This window comes from Trachypithecus francoisi, unplaced genomic scaffold (assembly GCF_009764315.1).
Source record: "Trachypithecus francoisi isolate TF-2019V2 unplaced genomic scaffold, Tfra_2.0 Contig01461, whole genome shotgun sequence".
Classification (NCBI taxonomy): Eukaryota; Metazoa; Chordata; class Mammalia; order Primates; family Cercopithecidae; genus Trachypithecus; species Trachypithecus francoisi.
The window spans coordinates 14,843,375-14,856,207 of NW_022681433.1; the positions used below are offsets into that span (position 1 = coordinate 14,843,375).

At 40.8% G+C, this 12,833-nt stretch overlaps 1 protein-coding gene across 4 annotated transcripts in view; it reads left to right on the top strand.

Moving 5' to 3' along the window:
* Window positions 1-12,833, top strand: part of FLT1 (fms related receptor tyrosine kinase 1) — a 191,338-nt gene that overhangs the window by 55,220 nt on the left and 123,285 nt on the right. For all 4 annotated transcript variants that reach the window (XM_033236451.1, XM_033236422.1, XM_033236442.1 and 1 more), the window contains exons 4-9: window positions 2,770-2,894; window positions 5,649-5,811; window positions 5,920-6,056; window positions 8,572-8,746; window positions 9,718-9,835; window positions 12,270-12,439. In XM_033236451.1, the coding sequence (XP_033092342.1) occupies window positions 2,770-2,894; window positions 5,649-5,811; window positions 5,920-6,056; window positions 8,572-8,746; window positions 9,718-9,835; window positions 12,270-12,439 (888 nt within the window). The remainder of the gene's footprint in view (window positions 1-2,769; window positions 2,895-5,648; window positions 5,812-5,919; window positions 6,057-8,571; window positions 8,747-9,717; window positions 9,836-12,269; window positions 12,440-12,833) is intronic.

Genomic DNA, 12,833 nt, shown 5'->3' on the forward strand with positions numbered 1-12,833 from the left:
TTATCAGGAAGCTGCTGATCATCAGCTGTAGGTGTTTTCTATCTGTTGGGAGACTGTCTATCTCTGGTGCCAGTTGTGACTAATTATTATTTTAGAAAGACAGTTTAATAACCACCTGTCTATCACCTGATGGTCACCTGACATTCTTGGAGGAGGGGCACTCTCCTGCCCCACTCATGTCTGCCTGAATGCCAACTCTAACACTACCCCTCTTTGTTCATAAGTTCAAATAAGTCAAAATAATAAGAAGAAAATTAACAGCTAACTATTTGCCAGGGAATCATTCTAAGTGCTCTACATATCTTAATTCATGTAATCCTCATTATAGCCCTTTCACATGGATTTTACAGATGAGGCACAGAGGGTATAATGAGTTCCCCAAGGTTTCACAGTTACACAGAACCACAGCCAGGATTAAACCCAGGCATTGAGGCGTACTCTGAACCACCATGATCTGATGCCTCCCTCCGACTCAAAGCCTGCCCCAAAGTCTGCTGTCACACCTCATCCCTTGGTGATCAGTCCTTTTTCAGAATTTCTCCAACATTCTACAGTACCATGAGGCACTTACTTTCCCACTGAATGTGTGGAAATCAGCCTTCATCTCTAAAAAATCATTGTCACCTGCTGGCAGCCCTTTCTATGGGGGCCTTCAAGAGAAGGTAGCCAGAGGTTCAGCCTTCAGGGTGCTGCAGGGGAAGGGCTGTAGATTGGAGGCAGAAGTAACTGGCCTACAGGCCTGGCTATGCCCATCTAGACAACTCATTTCACCTGTTTGTGCCTCTGTTCTCATCTGTAAAATAACAGGGTTGGATACCCGTTCACTCATTCATTTAGCACACATGAGACAGACATGAATACAATCCATTTCCTCTCCTCTAGGAACTTAGCATCCAAGGAGTACCCAGAGGAAAAAACTGCCGGTTCTGTGGACTGTGTTGTAACAGAATCAATGGGAACACTGGGAAAGTCCCTAAGGTGGGCTAGGGTGGAGAAGGGTGCAGGAAGGAAGGGGGCTAGCAAGGCTTCCCAGAGGATGAGTGAGAATTATTAACGTATAGGTGCCAAGGACCACACAAGATGGGCTGTGGTGAACGGGTCTCTCTGGAGCTCACATCTGTGCCTCCATCCCACACTGCTGTGCACAAAACGATCCCATCTTCAGCAGGCTACTGCAATGGCCCACTGTTTTTTCTTTTTGGCTTAAAACTACGGAAATGTGTTATCTCACAGTTCTGGAAACTCTAAGTCTGAAATCAAATCATCTGGGTCATGCCCCTTCTGAAACCTGCAGGAGAACCCTTCCTCGCCTCTTCCTACATGCTGGTGGTTGCCCGCAATCCTTGGCATTCTTTGGCTTGCTGCTGCATCACACCCGTCTCTGCCTCCGTCTGCACATAGAGCAAGTTTGCACACCCCGTCTGCCTTCACGTGGCTGCCTTCTTATAAGGATGCTAATCATATTGGATTAGGAGCCCTGCCTTACTTAGCTTAAGTAATTACATTTCCAACAACCCTGTTTTGAAATGAGGTTACATTCAGAAGTACAGGGGGATTGGGACCTCAGCATATCGTTTTGGCAGGGACACAGTTCTACCATAATGATCACTGTAGCCACCATCTAGTCTAGGCAACCATTGTCTGCTTACTGCTTTTGTTTCTCTCCTATTCATTCTCCATTCAGCATCCTGAATGAGTTTCATAACCCACAAACCTGAGACAGGACCAGCAAGCAGGTGGTGGCCTGGTTGGTTCTTTTAGCAAATGGAGAGAGTTCACACAGGACTTCTTTCCATTTAGTATATAAGGCTGGAGCAAATGGGGGACTATCAGAACACAATGACTCCTGAAGAGATCCTTGCCTGAGGATGTCAATAGATTCCCGAGGGCCAAGGGCAGGGTAGACTGAGAATGTTTCTAAAAGGATCTTGGGCTCATTCTGGTTCCCCGAGGAGTTACAGGGAAGCTGAACAAGTGTTTGAATCTTCCTAGCCTCTGAGACTGGCCAAATGCCACGCTTTTTAAGGAAGTATTGGTGCTTAAAATCTTTTCCAGACTTCTCTGCAGGCACTTGCACATACTTTGCTATTAGGGTAAGTAGTGCATACTAAAGAAATAAGCCTAATATACATATGAAATAAATGCATCATTCAACACCGCTTCTCCTGCCTGACCTCCTCCCCCTAAGCAGCTCAGACCTTCTCGTTCATTATTATTAGCCTCCGAGGAAAAGTCTAGAAAACCTTTAAGTCATGCTTCTGTCATTCAAATGATAATCCTCTCCTCAACTTGCTAGACTTCTGCATCACCTTGAATTCTCCAAAGAAGAGTTGACCTTCGCCACTGCATCTGTGCCCTTTGAGCGCTTACAAAGGCTCTGGAGGGTGCTTTCTGAGGCACTTAGCATAACTGTGGTGAGACGTTTATGCAGAATTTTCTCCTTTCGCTCTTACTGCACTTTTAGGCCTTTTCCCACAGTGGTCTCCCCATATCACAATTGCATATTAGGGTATGGGGCAATCTGATCAGAGGCCAACAACAGATATGAAATTAGGCTTTATTAGGGAAGCTTTCTTTTTCTGGGTAGAAACACAGAGGGCCAAACTCAGAGACAAAGATATGAATGTATGGATTACATAAGGGAGAATGATGTGACTGTGGCAGTGGCTGCCTTACCCCACTAGCTACAGTGTCTAGATGCTTGCGTGTCAATCGTTTATATATATATATATATATATATTTTTTTTTTTTAATTTTCTTCTCATTCAGATACAGGTAGACCTTTCGTAGAGATGTACAGTGAAATCCCCGAAATTATACACATGACTGAAGGAAGGGAGCTCATCATTCCCTGCCGGGTTACGTCACCTGACATCACTGTTACTTTAAAAAAGGTAAATTTGAACACTGCTGTTCTCAGAATACTTTTACTGCCAACAAGCATAATGAAGTTTTACTCGTTTTATCTTTCCGGAATAATTTCCTTACAGACATCTGGGCTTCTCAGTGGACTTTCCTGTAACATCCTTTTACTATAAGGAATAGTGCTAGAAGTTATGCCCATGGATGTGGTTAAATAGAATAAAATGATAGTGTCTTAAGCGTAAATCGATGTGAATAATGAAAGAACTGAAATCGTGAAAAATGTTATGTATTGCCACAAACCCAATTGTGTGCAAATGTGAGAAAAATCAATTCTGCTGCTTACACAAATTAATAACTTTGCAGACAGTGGATTATCCAGATTACTGGAGAGCAGACAATGTCAGCAGGGTGCCCAGTTCTCCACGCATTGACTTTCTGGCCTCATGCATAAGGAGACACCATCTTTGGTTTGAATTGGCAAGTTCCTTGTTGAAAAAAGGCCTGTCTCCTGCTGAGCACCAAAACTTCATCTCTTAGGGAAAAAAAGGGAGGAAAGGCCATACATGAAACTTTTCTTCATATTATATTGTAAATTGTACATATGGAAAGGAAAAAGATTTAGGGTAGAATCTGAGAAAAACAAAAACTAAACATATGACATTCTAGCTAATTAATCAGCAGTAAGAGTTAGGAGTATACCAGGACTCAGAACTGGATAAAAACTCCCCAAATGAAAAACTGTGCTAAATTCTGAGAGCTTAGAACTTTAAGACAGAAAGTCAAGGCCGCCCCAGAGCAGCAGCTCGCACAGTGCATCACAGAGCAGGCACTCAGGAAGTGTTTGGTGCTGGTAGTGGTGGCAGTTAGGCTGGAAAGGTTTAGAGAATGATTTTCAGTCTCATCCATCAACCCTGAGTCCTGAAATGTGGTGGAGGAGTCTCCTTGTCCTCTTCCTTGCATTCACTGTCCTGGGTTGTTACTCACATAGGCCCTCAACATAGTCCATCGGAGACAGGTTTTGGCCTCCATTACATTTGTGTGCCATTGCCAGGAAATAGACAGTCATGATACGGCAGAGCTGGAAACGCCAGAGGAGTCAAACTCCTCGGTTGGTCAAGATAAAAACACTCTGCTTTCCAGAGTGTCAGGAACTTCCCAGGTCATACTAAGCATTTGAGCCAATATCTTGCCTTCTCATTCAGTGTTCCTGCCATCCTTCTTGAGTGGTCTAGTTTGTATAGGAGGAAGACAAGGGTGGTTAAGAGCAGAAGCTGGTGCCACATTGCCTGCACTCTAAACACACTGCCCGCTCATCACTGGGCAAACTAATGAGTCATCAAACCTCTCTCCACCTCACTTTCCCCATCTGAGGAAGGGGGTGATGACAGTGGTACCACCTCACATTGCTGTTAGAAAGGTTAAGTCAGGTGATATATGGAAAGCACTTAGATAAGTATCTCAGTACAAGATAAGCCCTATTCAGGGGTTAGCTTTAGCATTATTTAACAGTTGAATACCCAATTCTGTACTTGATATATTACCAAGTCATGTTTTCAACAGCATGGCATTACTCCCGTTAGTCTGAGATAATTATTGCCGTATGATTAATACGGAAAACACCGTGTGGAGAGGGAAACGTTCTCTTTCATGCGCACGCCAATGCAGGTGGGTTTTTTGGTCATCAGGAACATTCCAAAATTCCCATATAAAAATCTGGGGCTGGTGGGAGTCTCTTCACTGTTTTTCTGCCTAAGATCTGCAGTACACAATTTAAAAAGAGAGAAAGAAAAGTGTAAAATTTTTTTTTTTTTTTTTTTTTTTGAGACGGAGTCTTGCTCTGTCGCCCGGGCTGGAGTGCAGTGGCCGGATCTCAGCTCACTGCAAGCTCCGCCTCCCGAGTTCACGCCATTCTCCTGCCTCAGCCTCCCGAGTAGCTGGGACTACAGGCGCCCGCCACCTCGCCCGGCTAGTTTTTTGTATTTTTAGTAGAGACGGGGTTTCACCGTGTTAGCCAGGATGGTCTCGATCTCCTGACCTCGTGATCCACCTGTCTCGGCCTCCCAAAGTGCTGGGATTACAGGCTTGAGCCACCGCACCCGGCCAGAAAAGTGTAAAATTTTAACAGGGATTTTGGTTTGGCACACGTGTACTGGAAATATTCTAACCTATGACGTATTTCTGCTGACATGAAGTTAATATCTTTCCCTTTCATTTCTCTTATTGTCCCTTTTCTTCTAATTTTCTGTCCCCTCCCTCTCCTTTTCACATGCCTGCTTTGGCGGAGCCGTGGTCAACTGCAGACAGGTCTTGCTGCCCAGGGCTTCCTTTCGAGGCTGAGATCCACCTGCCCATCTGCCTTCATTCTTACACATGCGATGGTGGCCACAGCTGATAGGCTACAGTCTTTGACTGCTTTAGATCTTGTCAGCTAAATGTAAAGTTACTTTGTCAATGGAATACTACTAACAGCCGTAATGGATAGATGAGAGTAAGATAAACACTTTAAAGGAAATTTTAGTGTATTTTTAAGTTGTACTGAGGAAGCCTGTCAGCAAACCTTTCTTTCAGATTCAGCACATGCTTGTTTTCACTTATTTGTAAAGTAACATAGATTTCAGTGCCTGACTTACATTTTTCTGTGTTTTTCCTTTGTCTGCACTAAATTAGAAGAGAAGGTGTTTTCTTTTCTCCCCCACCGAATGCATTCCTAAGTACTGCTGGTGAAACAGTATTGCCAACCAGTGCTAAAAGGACCTTGTTAACGCATGCCTCTTCCTTTTCAGTTTCCACTTGACACTTTGATCCCTGATGGAAAACGCGTAATCTGGGACAGTAGAAAGGGCTTCATCATATCAAATGCAACATACAAAGAAATAGGGCTTCTGACCTGTGAAGCAACAGTCAATGGACATTTGTATAAGACAAACTATCTCACACATCGACAAAGTAAGTGATGCTTCAGAGGCATGAACATAAGCCGAAGTGCTCTTTATTTTTATCTGCGTAATGAAATCTTAATTTTAATTTTAAAAAATTTCTCTTTTATGCTTGCAGCCAATACAATCATAGATGTCCAAATAAGCACACCACGCCCAGTCAAATTACTTAGAGGCCATCCACTTATCCTCAATTGTACTGCTACCACTCCCTTGAACACGAGAGTTCAAATGACCTGGAGTTACCCTGATGAAGTGAGTGACCCATTTTTCTATTTCTTCTGCAGGACAGTATTTTTAGCAAGTGAAATCCCGCAGGGTTTTTGAGATGGGAAAAATCAGAAAATCCTGATTCCTGTGGCAGTGTTAGTCAATAAAGAAGTTTTGGGTTTGGTTCGAGTGCTTTCTTTGCCTGGCATTTCATGAGTGTGATATGCAGAGATATCGTCTTTTGATGTCTGCGAGTTTTGTTTTGAAGAGCATAGACTGGTATTTCTATTGCATGATTCTAGGTGGAAAGAAAGGGATTGTTTCATTCTTGGAAACCATTCTGTAGGATTTAGAGATGAGAGAGAAATGTATCACTAAATGCCAGGCAGGGACTGCCTTTTGTAACAACAACAACAACTTTCCAGGAGGCTGTCTCTGTCAGCGCATTCATTTAGGATACTGGCAGACAGTCAGGCACCTGATTGGAACATGTTTGGAAAAGATATTACAACCCAGTCATCCAATATTCCATTTGTTAAGTGTCAGGGGAGCAAATCTGTCCTTCAGAAAAATGAGAAGAATGAAGCCTGAGTTGGGTTCTCTTATTCAAATCGAACATCCTTGCAAACAATAATTGTTTTAAAAATGTATACATGGGGAAACTATGATAAACTGTTACAGAAATTTTGACGGTAGTTCTAGCCCCTATTTCTTGTGTGTCAGCATGATTTATGCGGCATATCTCAAGTACAATCATTTGTTATGTCGTTCAGATTGCCCAATTACAAAGTCAATTTATGATTAAATTATGTATGAAAGATTAATGCATCAGCGTCAAGCTAGTGTTGTTTTTCATCGACATTTCTTGCCATGGAAATGGAATAACTTAGCAACAAAAACGTGTAATGAGTGCCCTGTAGGGGCACATTAAGGCCTTAACTGTCATCAACTGTTTTCTAGGAGTGATATTGTTTCATTTAAATAAAAATGCTGTGGCTTGTAGCAATATTTTCTGGGTTTTAATAGAAATCAAATATTCTCAATAAGTGCCAAGAGGGAAGAAACTTCTATTCTGCTAGCACATTGCTACTGTAAGTAAGAGTATCTATAATACATCTATTAAATGCTAATAATCTTCTAAAACAGCACTGTCCAACAGAACTTTCTGTGATGGAAATATCCTGTACTTGTGCCACTAGCCACATATGGCAGATGACCACTTGAAATGTGACTAGTGTGACTGAGGAAATGAATTTTTGATTTCATTTAATTTTAATAGCCACACGTGGCTGGTGGCTGCACTACTGGGCGAAGCAACTCTAAAACACAGGATGAGTTATTTCCCAAGTCAAAAGCAATACCAGTGTTACTCACCTTGGCAAAGGGAGTAGTACCTGTATAAATAGAGCTGCAGAAAGCTCCCTTAGTCTGTTATGTTAAGGGACTAGTTCTCTGACTTTTGATAGTGACAATTGACTTTTCTCTCTGGTTATTGCTGAGAATGAAGAAAATGGCCTCAAAATGTGTCTGTCTGTTCCAACAGGGAAGTAAATGGACAGGTGGGTAGAAGTGTATTAAACGTGGCACAGAGGAGAACTAAGCTCCCGATCCAAAGATCAGTTCTGGACAGCTCCCAAAGACATTTTTCCATGCTCCTCCCCTCTGCCCCTATGACTATGGGGAAGGATTGAGAGGTGGAAATAACTTATTAGTTATAAAATATAGTGCTTAAAAAAAAAAGGGAGAAGGCAATGTGATCTTGTCTTCTCAAAACAGTGAGCAGGACTGTCATTGTGGCCAGGTCAGATTGCAGAGCCTAAGACTGATTCTTGTTCTTCTCTGAGACAAACCTGGGACAGCACCTTTCAAGTCTTGGTTAAACCTGCTGATGGCTTTGCATGTCCCCAGATCCGTTTACTATGATTTAGCCAACATGGGCAAGTATTGCTCAAATAGTGAAATAATGAAATTATAGGATTATTCCACCTTAGTAAGTAGAGACAAGACTCATTGTCTTTTCCTTCATATCTAGTAGGGACAAAAAGGAAATTCACATGGTGATTTGGTGAGAGAAGCACTGTCATTAAGCCAGACACTAAGGCTTATGATTGTCCATGTTTGTGTGTGATATGTATGCCTACAGAACAGGTTACTGTGTAGAGAGGTGTGGGTGCCAGAGGAAGGACACTAGATTTATGCTCAAAAGACCCGAGTTCCTGGCCAACTTGGGCCAGGCGGTCCCTTCCTTCAGTTTTTTCATCAGTAAAAGGGCAGTCAGCCTGCCAATTTCACTAGGTTAAGACAAACAATTGAGATGGTATATGTGAAAATGCATTTGAAGAAAATTAAGTGCTAAATAAATCCTACTATGCTACACATTTGAAGCACCTCTAGACACAGATATAGTTTCCAAACATTGTGCTCTAGGTGGATGTGACATGATTCTTAGCATAAAACAGAAGCTATTGTCGAAGTTATGATCTAAGAAATGTTAAAATCCTATATAACTTTAAGCATGAACACTCACTCCTTCTACATTTGTTATACATTTTCTTTCTAGCAAAATAAGAGAGCTTCTGTAAGGCGACGAATTGACCAAAGCAATTCCCATGCCAACATATTCTACAGTGTTCTTACTATTGACAAAGTACAGAACAAAGACAAAGGACTTTATACTTGTCGTGTAAGGAGTGGACCATCATTCAAATCTGTTAACACCTCAGTGCATATATATGGTAAGCATAGTTCAGCGTTGCCAACTCATGCTATGCTTTCTGATCGTTCTAGATGTCTGTGTTCTCTAAATAAGTCAGTTTTCTGTTGGCCAAGAGTTACGTTATCATGAATGAATACGACTTGGCCATGGTTCCCTCCTCCCCCTGTCAAAAAGCAAACCACATTAAGTACTCTTTAAATTTAATACTTTTGAATTGAACAGAGAGTCCTTTCTTTAGATGTTTATTATAGCTAATGATTTGGTTAGAACCTAATATATTTATGAAATTTTTAGTGTCCTATATAAACAAAACAGAAAAAGATGATGAATTTCATCTTTATTACCTCAGAAAAATTTCTCAGGTACTACCATGAATTAGAGAAATAAAAATATGGTATGCTAAATCATTTAGAATTAATGCTATTTTATCCCTGCTTTTACTCTCATGGAATCCTAATGTTGTTGCTTAATTTCAGTATGCAAATTCTATAAAGAAAATGCTTAAAATCCTTATTTCCATTGCTGAAAAGGAAACAGTGTGGAGGGCAGAAACTGTGGAACAATTCTATCCGTAGCCTTTTATTTCCTTTTGCCTTTCTCCAGTTGATTTTTGATATCAAATGAGTTGCTTTAGGGTGCCCAGAGCAACGTTTTCTCACCGTGCTCACAGCGGCCAGGTAGACTTTTAGAAATATCTTCCCACTTCCTTGTTATTGTGATAGAGATATTTACGGTGTTTTACTTTCTGTTGCTCTGCCACTGTTTTATGTTGCTAGGACGTGATACCATTTGATTTGAAAGGCATGCACCAGTTACGGTGCTTTTAAAGTATCCTATTCATTGATCCATATTGAGGCTCATTGATAGGCTCTATCGTAATTCAGCTCTGTTTATTTACTTATTGATTACACCCTCCCTTAATGAGGCCCTAAGGTTTTGTTTATGGAAATATATTCTTTTCTAATGTATTTATCACTTCTCCTTTCAAAGATAAAGCCTTCATCACTGTGAAACATCGAAAACAGCAGGTGCTTGAAACTGTAGCTGGCAAGCGGTCTTACCGGCTCTCGATGAAAGTGAAGGCGTTTCCCTCGCCGGAAGTTGTATGGTAGGACCATACTTATTTCCGTAACAGTGTAAGACGTGCTTTGTAAGTGGGAAGCTGCAAGAGCCTAATGACTCCAATTTCTGACAAAATACCAAGAGACGTTCCTCACACAGCCCCAGAGAGCTCAGAACTCTGTAGATTCTTGGGTGGGGGAGGTGAGAAGGGCTGGGGGAAAGGAAATAATGTAGCAAGGTAAGCAAGAGATGAGGTTTGTTCGCGTTCAGTCTAGTCAGCCTCTTACTGTGGTTAACTTTCTGCATCTCTAAACCTTCCTATGATGTCAGCATTCTTTGAATGGGATGTGTTGAACAATGATTAGGAAGCATTTTGAATATGTAACATGCTCTATTAACCCTGAAGAAGTGGACTCTTGTAATGAGAATGCTGAAAATAATTCTTTTATATACAGCTGGGTTGAAAGTTCCAGTCTTGTTTTAAAATTAAACAAACATTAATAGAGACAAGACTTACTCATTTGAAGATGGGGACGAATGGGCCTACTTGAACTAATTAAGTTTTTTTTGGCTAGAAGGATATGTATATTCAAAACCTCCTTCAGCAGTTTTTTAAAACACTAGTACAACACCTGATGTAAAACAATGTAATCTGTTTATGATCTGCAATCATTTTACAAAATTACTGTTAAAGGCCAATACCTTTGGCTCAAGTCATTACCTTTTAAACAAAGGGTATGGTGCAAAACTGATTAGCAAAACAGTCCGTACAATAGGGATGTGGTGCCATTTTAGAATCCCCCTAACCAGAGCTGATTTGGCTTTCAATGTCGTATGAGGGTAGTGTTTGTTTGCAGTTCCCTTAAATACTTAATAGGGAATTAAAGAGAAAATTTTAACTTTGTGCTATGTCTTCATGCCATTGCAGTAGAAAAATGATCTGTTTTGCTTCAGAATATCAAAAACATTTAGTAGTAAATTTTTAGGTTTAATAATACATTGAATAGTAATGTAATGACTCCAGGAGGTACATTCACTCCTCCGGTGTCTGAGAGCACGCTCATCTGTTAGTGTTGATTTCTTCAGTAACTAAGTCGTAAGGGCATTAGAAAAAGTCAGTCCACCGTCAAAAATGCTGACTTGTTGATAGGAAATAATTTATAGTAATACCAAGACAATATTTGTAATCACAAAGTGTAGCATCCTCATTTTAATTACTTTGGATCTGAGACACACTAGTAATGGGAATTTATTTGTAGGACTTTATAATCATGCATGATAATGAACTAAGTTCCCAATCTTAAACCTTTATACAGAACATCAGAAACTCCTAATGGATTAAAACTGCCTATTTAAAGAACCGTGCATTTTAATGAAATCATAGAATTTTAGAGTTATAAGGAACCTTTGAGAAACTCTAGAAAATTTGACAAAATTGGAGCCCAAGCTGGTTAGTCATGTGTGCAGCAGCCTGCAGTGAGTAGCAGAGCCAGGTCAAGCATCCAGGCTCTGACTGTCAGTTCTGTGTGCAACAGAATGATATCAATGCATCGATTCAGTATTGAATATGTTTTTAAATTTTTTTTAAGTTTATGCTTTCTGTTTGTTTTGCACCTTAACTGTTCTTCCTCAGAGGAGAAATCTTGATAATCTTGATTTCACTCTAGTTTATGAAAGGGACAACTGGTGTGACCATTTATAAAACTAGTAAGAACTCCCCCTGAGACCACAATAGGAAAGTCTATTTGTATTTTTATCTGGAGAAGTGATCTAGTTGATCTGACTTACAATGGCCCTTATACTGCTGATGGAGCCTCGTGGAAAACTCTGAAAAACATCTTGGATGGAATCAGAGCCCCTGCCTCTGGGTTAATCCTTAAGTCACAGTGGCCACCGGTATCCCTGTGGGCACACTAAGCTACTGTTTTTCTATCTTCACTCGCTTTATTTCTTCCTCCTTGCCAGTAAATATGAAGTGTTACCCAGTCTAAAAAGCGTATCTGCCTTTACTGAAAAGTTAATGGCTACATTTTAAAAATCAACACTGATGACCGAAGATTTGAAACTGGTCAACTTGAGGCCGGGTGCGGTGGCTCACGCCTGTAATCCCAGCACTTTGGGAGGCTGAGGCGGGTGGATCACAAGGTCAAGAGTTCAAGACCAGCCTGGCCAACATGGTGAAACCCCATCTCTACTAAAAATACAAAAATTAGCTGGGCGTGGTGGCAGATGCCTGCAATCCCAGCTACTCAGGAGGCTGAGACAGAGAATCCCTTGAACCCTGGAGGCAGAGGCTGCAGTGAGCTGCAATTGCGCCACTGCACTCCAGCCTAGGTGACAGAGTGAGACACTATCTCAAAAAAAAGAAAAAAAAAGAAAGAAACTGGTCAAATTAAGCTCAAAAACTTAAATGACAGTGTTACCAAAGTGATATTGCGAGGCCGTGTGAAATGACTTACTGATTATGCTTTTAACCACAGGTTAAAAGACGGGTTACCTGCGACTGAGAAATCTGCTCGCTATTTGACTCGGGGCTATTCGTTAATTATCAAGGATGTAACTGAAGAGGATGCAGGGAATTATACAATCTTGCTGAGCATAAAACAGTCAAATGTGTTCAAAAACCTCACTGCCACTCTAATTGTCAATGGTAAGTTTGCTGCTCAGGCTTTCTTCTGGTTCTGGTAGGAAACAGATTAGTGAACATTTATGAATTCAAAAATCAGCGTAACAACATCAAAGATAACATTTCAAATAATCATTTGAAAAAACACTTAACGTTAAGTTCCCATCTTCAACAATCTCGTGTTTGTTTGTTGTATTCCATAGGCGGCATGATCTTTTATCATTGTAATCACAATGTATATACCATGGAATCACATTATTAATATTCTCAAAACACTGCTACTATTTTTAAAAATCTGCATTTTCTTGACAAGTAGGAGGGTTTACTTGTTTTTTGTTTCTTGTTTGTTTCCCTGACATCAAAACCAGTGAGAATGTGATCCTTCATGTGTGGTCCAGCAGAAGGTCATTAGCACAGC